The sequence below is a fragment of the Propithecus coquereli genome, unplaced genomic scaffold (assembly GCF_000956105.1).
Source record: "Propithecus coquereli isolate 6110/MARCELLA unplaced genomic scaffold, Pcoq_1.0 Scaffold10, whole genome shotgun sequence".
In the NCBI taxonomy this organism is placed as follows: domain Eukaryota; kingdom Metazoa; phylum Chordata; class Mammalia; order Primates; family Indriidae; genus Propithecus; species Propithecus coquereli.
Window position 1 is genome coordinate 1,233,354 of NW_012133858.1, and position 6,002 is coordinate 1,239,355.

Sequence of the window (6,002 nt, forward strand, 5' to 3'; positions counted from 1 at the left end):
AGAAAGAACCAGGTAAGGCTAATGGTCTGTGAAACCTGTGTGCCCTTGGGTCCCGGAGGCCGTATGGGCCTGAATATGTGTTTGGTTTTGATATTAATAAAAACCAAAGGTGATTCCTGTGCCATTTGGAATAAAATACAAATTTAACAAAAAGGAAGTAGATCAGCATTATTAAAGAAACAGTTCAACTTTGTTTCTTCTCGTAGTACTGCTGACAAAGGATCTGTGGAATTGTATGCAGCAGTTACTTAGACTATACTTGCCCTTAGCCAAAAGGCAGAGGAGGGATGCAGGAGTTACTCAGAATGGACACCTAGTCCCTCCACTCCAGGAGCTTGCTGCCTGTGAAGGAAGCTGTCCTGTAGATTGTAACTGTTACTAAATGAGAAGGAAAAAAATTTCTGAGTTAAGCGTATGGTGGGGGAAAACTGCTAGTATTTTATGTTGTTCTTAGACCTCTCTGTTCCTACTCTGAGAATACTTTTATTCCACAAGAGCAAGGTTTGCAAAGGAGCATGATGTAGTAGCTAAAACCCTGGGCTCTAGAGGCAGACTACTGGCTTTGATCCCAGCCATGTGGCTTAGCAGCTATGTGATGTATAGCAAAGCCATTTTACTTAAAGTATCAGTTTTGTCATCTGCCAAATGAAATAATGTCTGTCTCAGAATGGATATGAAATGAAATGATGCATATAAAGCATTTAGCACAATGTTATGGCACACAGGGTATTATATAATAAATATTTGTAGTTATAAGGATACAAGAATCTTTGCAGCAGTATATTGGCACCATGATTTACATGTTACCACCACACTCCATAAGGCATGTTTTTCTTTATTATCCCATTCATAAATTACTGACAGATTGGCAAGTAGTCAGTCTCTTCATTGTTTTATTCACATCCACATATATGTTAAATATTTTAACTAGAAATAAAACTAGACAGTTTCTTTTAAAAATAATTTTATGTATACCACAGAAATATTTGTTAGAATAATAAAATACTCTTTGAAAAAATAGTATTAACATATTTACCAATTGTAACAATAATTATAAACAATTTAATATAATAATAGTGTTGTCTGACCAGGCGTGGTGGTTCATGCTTGTAATCCTAGCACTCTGGGAGGCCGAGGTGGGAGGATCGCTTGACATCAGGAGTTTAAGACCAGCCTGAGCAAGAGCGAGACGCCGTCTCTACTAAAAATAGAAAAATTAGCCAGTTGTGGTGGTGTATGCCTGTAGTCCCAGCTACTCAGGAGGCTGAGGCAGGAAAATCACCTGAGCCCAGGAGTCTGAGGTTGCTGTGAGCTAGGCTGACACCACGGCACCCTACTCAGGGCAACAGAGTGAAACTCTGTCTCAAATAAAATAAAATAAAATAAAATAATAGTGTTGTCTGTTGAGTTTTATAGCTAATTATCTCTGGAGGTCTTTTTCTGTTCTAAATTCTTAATAAACTCACTACCTGTGTGTGATTTAGTTTTGAAAATAAACCCAAGGTGGTATGTAATGTGTTATACAGAAGTTTCTTAGACTGTATAGTAGAATCTTTTTCCCTTATAGATACCAAAATTAAATATTCTAAATCCATCCACATTTGAGAAACTTGGTCATCTCTTGCTGTCCAACTCCCAATTTTCAGATGAGAATGTCTGAATGTCCCAGCTGAAGTTGGGTTCACTCCTGGTCCAGTTAATTGTGGAAGACAGTTTCAGAGAAAGAGAAGTCATGAGTAACACACAAACAGCACTTGGCTGTTTCTGCCTTTTCATTTCTCTGCTGTCAGAAAAATACAGAAATACCAAAGAGGAAAAGCAGTGTTAGGGATTGAAGGAGGCCCTCTGGAATGCTCTTATCACCTCAGACATTTGAAGGTAGCTTACTGCTTAGTACGTACCCAGTAAAAAATGATCTCATTTTAAACGAGAACTTTCTCATAAATATTTTATTATGAAATCAAACTAGCATAAAGCCATTTAAAGAGATTATTAGTCCAATATGAACCAGTTGATTGTGTCTTTAGACTATCCCTTTCCAACCTGACTATTGTTTTGAGGTATGTAAATCACTTATCTTACACGTCAGAGGAAATTAATTTTGGATAGTTCTACTTTCTCTTGCACCTGATGGGAAAGTAGGAGAACAAAGGAGAACACACTCAAAAATGGAACACTGGCTAAACACTGGTAATATTTTCACTATCTTCATGCAGATGTATGTATTATCATATTTCCCACACATTACATTGGGCTTTTTAAAATAGCAACATAATATTTTTCTTCAGTAATTGCATTAGGAAATCAGATCAAGTCTCTGAAGTTGACTTGATGTTGAACAAATTCTGTCTCAAGAAGCACTTTGACAGATGTCACACACACACAACCAGTTAACAGGCCAGAGTCAAACTGATGAAGGGAGAGAGTACCAGAGCCTGGAAATCTGGGTCCTGGCTCTGGTCTTTATAATTCAAGCCACCTCCCTGGGCCTCAGTGCCTTTGTCATCAATAAGACTAAAGTCCCTTCCAGACCTAAAGAGTTCTGTGTTTCAAAACTCCTTGATCAAGGTCACTGGAGCTACTTCTGTGCCCACCGTATTTCTCTAGACACTTCCAGAAAAGCAACTGAAGTGAAGAAACTCCTAGAGAACAGGATACTTGAAGGGCAAGGCTCAGTAATTCTGGCCATCTGAAGAAGTTCCCAGAAGTCAAATGCAAATGGAGATGTGACCTGAGAAAACAAAATAAATAAGTACTTCAAACTGTAAATTAGCAAGGGAGGAAAATATTTTAAATCTTTATATTTTTTTATCTCAAGGCCAGAGGTATTCCCAACTTGAGGTAACATTGTGGATATTAATCTTGATAGCTAAAGAATATGAAGGGTGCGCTAAATTATGAGAGAACTAGTCTGACAACTTTCAACTACATTTATGAGGCAAATGTTTCTTAAGCATCAGCCATCACCAAACAACCAAGGCACTTTTCTATGTGTGGGGCAAACAGAGATGTTTCTGGCATGGTTGCTCTTTTCAGTAAGCCTGCAATCTGGTAAGGGATATGAGTAAGATGTGGCACCTGAAAATAAACCCAAGCTGCCTCAACTTTGACAAGTCAAAGTTGAACTGTTTAGGGCGGCCATAACTACCCTGGACCTCATGTCAGTCTCTTGGATTCCAGTGTGCCAGAGTTTCTCTTACATGAGAAGACCTGAGGATTTTAGGAGAACATAAAGTCAATACAAGTTAACAATGTGGCTGTCACAAAAGTTAATGCTGTGTTAGGCTCTCTTAACAGGAAGAACATTCCAGACCCCAGAGAGTAATTATCCCATTACATGTAGAGTCATTAAGACCAAATCCAAAGTCTTGGGCTCCATTTACTGACATCTAGCAAGTGCACGTGAAGAGCAATCGAAAGAACTGAGGATGTTTTAGACTGATCAGCTGGAATGTGGAAAGTTAAAAGTTTTGAAGCTTTTCCTGTACTGTAGGCACTGGGGTCTCTTCTGAGTTTCTGAGTGGGAAAATGACATGGCAGAGTAATTCTTTATGAAATTTGGCTCCGTGATTGCTCAGTAGGATGAGTCTGTCAATTAGAGACAGAAACCAATGAAGATGTTACTGTGTTAGTACAAAGTGACCCCGATCTGTGTCCGTAAGTACGGAGGGAAAGTGAATGATTAGATTAAGAAGTTAGCCCAGGAATATTACTTCAAAATGAACATAAAGTAGTGTTTTATAGCTAATGGAAGTCATTGAATTGGTGACAAGAGGGAAACATTTCAAGGTGGCAGACCGGCACAGTGAGGGAAAAGGCATGTTAAGTAAATTGCAGGTGGGGAGAAAGAGATCGATGCAAAGCATCCCGTGTCTATTTAGAGTAATCTGAATGAGGTTTTTGAGAACGTGGGGTAGGAGGTAAAAGAGCTTAAATTTGGTACTAAGAGGTAGAGGAAACTGTGCCTCATGGTCCACATGCTCCCATGCACCCCACATTGGCAGAGAAGAGCTAACGAAGGCAACCTTCAGACGATCCGTTCAGCCTATGCTTCTGCAGCTCCTATAAAGATAGGCGACATCCTCTCCATTTCCAATCCCTCCTCATTCCTTCTCTTTCTCCTTCTTGAGGCAAATCCTTGGAGACAAGCATAAATGACAAAGACGATGGGTGAGTTTCCCTTAATTCATGCCCGTATATTTTGGCAAGAGCAATAGTTCTCAAACCAGGGGTGATTTACAGCTCTCTCCATCCCAGGGACTTTTGGCAATGCTTGGAGGCATTTTTGGTTGTCACAACTGGGTCATAGAGTGAGTAAAGGTTCGGGAAGCTGCTAAACATCGTACAATGCACAGAACAACACTCCAAAGAATTATCTGCCCCAAATACCAAAAATGCTGAGGATGAGAAACCCTGAACTAGAGAGGTAAGGCTGGAGAGTTTGTATCAGAAACATCCAGACCTCTCTATCCTACCCATGAGGTGAGTTGTTCACAGCACAGTCTCTAGTGACTTCATGGAGCTTTGACATTTTTGTGTGTGCAGAAGCCTGGGAAAATCATATGTTGGTCTTCCAATTTTCTTTGTTCAGTATACATGATTTCTACTACAGAAAAGGGCTGGTACCCCTTCATGGTGATTATGGCTATAGCTCTGACCTAGCAGTTCCTTTTCATTTAATCACAGAGATTGAAGTCAGCATATATATATAAGGCCAAAAATGTAATTCATAGAATAAAATATCTTAGCCATCTTTCATCAACCATTCCTGATCTTTCATCCAAAAATGTATTGTGAAGAACTGAAAATTGGTAAAATCACACATGACCATGTAGTTTGTCAACTTTATTAGTGCATCTCACCCTCCTCCAAGAAAATTATTCTTGACTCCCCTCCCAAATCTTGTCATTCTGCCTTTCCTCCAACTCCAAATCAAAGATTAGAATGTCATTTAGCATCAGAAATTTTTTCAAATTAGTTAGTAAACCTCAGAGTCCAAAAAATGTCAAGTTAGGGAAAAATAAAAGGACTAAACTAGAATGTGTCTTGAGGGCAGTGACCTCTTGTTATTGCACCTCAGAGAGATGCTGAACCATGCTGATAGAGTTTGGCTTCCAGGAATTGAGATCAGGATGGCAGTACGATAGTACTTACTGTGGACCCAGCACCATATTACTGCAATGATTACTGGAACAGTGATCACAGGAATCATTATTGCTAGTAGGATTGTAGAGGTCTGGAATGAAGGCGGATTGTCAGGAAAATCCTCTGGCTTAGCTGTGGAGGGAAAAGAATAATGTAAGCTGTAATCTGTTTCCCACTGCCCGATAACCCATTCTATGCCTCTTTTATTGATGCAACTGTGGAGTATTCTCTACTTCTTTGCCTGGTCAGCTCTCCAATATGCAGCTGCTAGCATTTTTCTTGCGTAATTTTTCAATAAGACACACACTGTGGGCAACTAATATTCAGAAGTCAGATATTAAATGTGAAAAAGACAATCTGAACTTCCGCATTTTACTGTGTTAAGTTGGCATAAAAACGATTCTAAGGAGATACTTTTTTTAAAAAATTTTTTATTTCAGCATATTACAGGGGTACAAATGTTTAGGTTACGTATATTGCCTTTGTCCCACCCGAGTCAGAGCTTCAAGCTCATCCACCCCCCAGACGGTGCACACTGCACCCATCAGGTGTGAATATACCCATCCTCTCCTCCCCCCTCCCATCTGCCTGACCCCCGATGAATGTTACCACTATATGTGCACTTAAGAGTTGATCAGTTAATACCAATATGATCATGAGTACATGTGGTGCTTGTTTTTCCATTCTTGTGATACTTCACTTAGTAGAATGGGCTCCAGCTCTATCCAGGATAATACAAGAGGTGCTAGATAACCATTGTTTTTTGTGGCTGAGTAGAACTAACTCCATGGTAAACATATACCACATTTTATTAATCCACTCATGTATTGATGGGCACTTGGGTCATTTCCACATCT

General features: G+C 39.5%; 1 protein-coding gene across 1 annotated transcript in view; it reads right to left on the reverse strand.

Moving 5' to 3' along the window:
* Positions 1-4,744: 4,744 nt before the first annotated feature.
* CD80 (CD80 molecule) overlaps positions 4,745-6,002 on the reverse strand; it is an 18,548-nt gene continuing 17,290 nt past the window's right edge. Inside the window, exons 4-5 of the mRNA XM_012639491.1 lie at positions 5,155-5,277; positions 4,745-4,773 (exon numbers count right to left, since the gene is read on the reverse strand). Coding sequence (XP_012494945.1) covers positions 4,745-4,773; positions 5,155-5,277 — 152 coding nt within the window. The remainder of the gene's footprint in view (positions 4,774-5,154; positions 5,278-6,002) is intronic.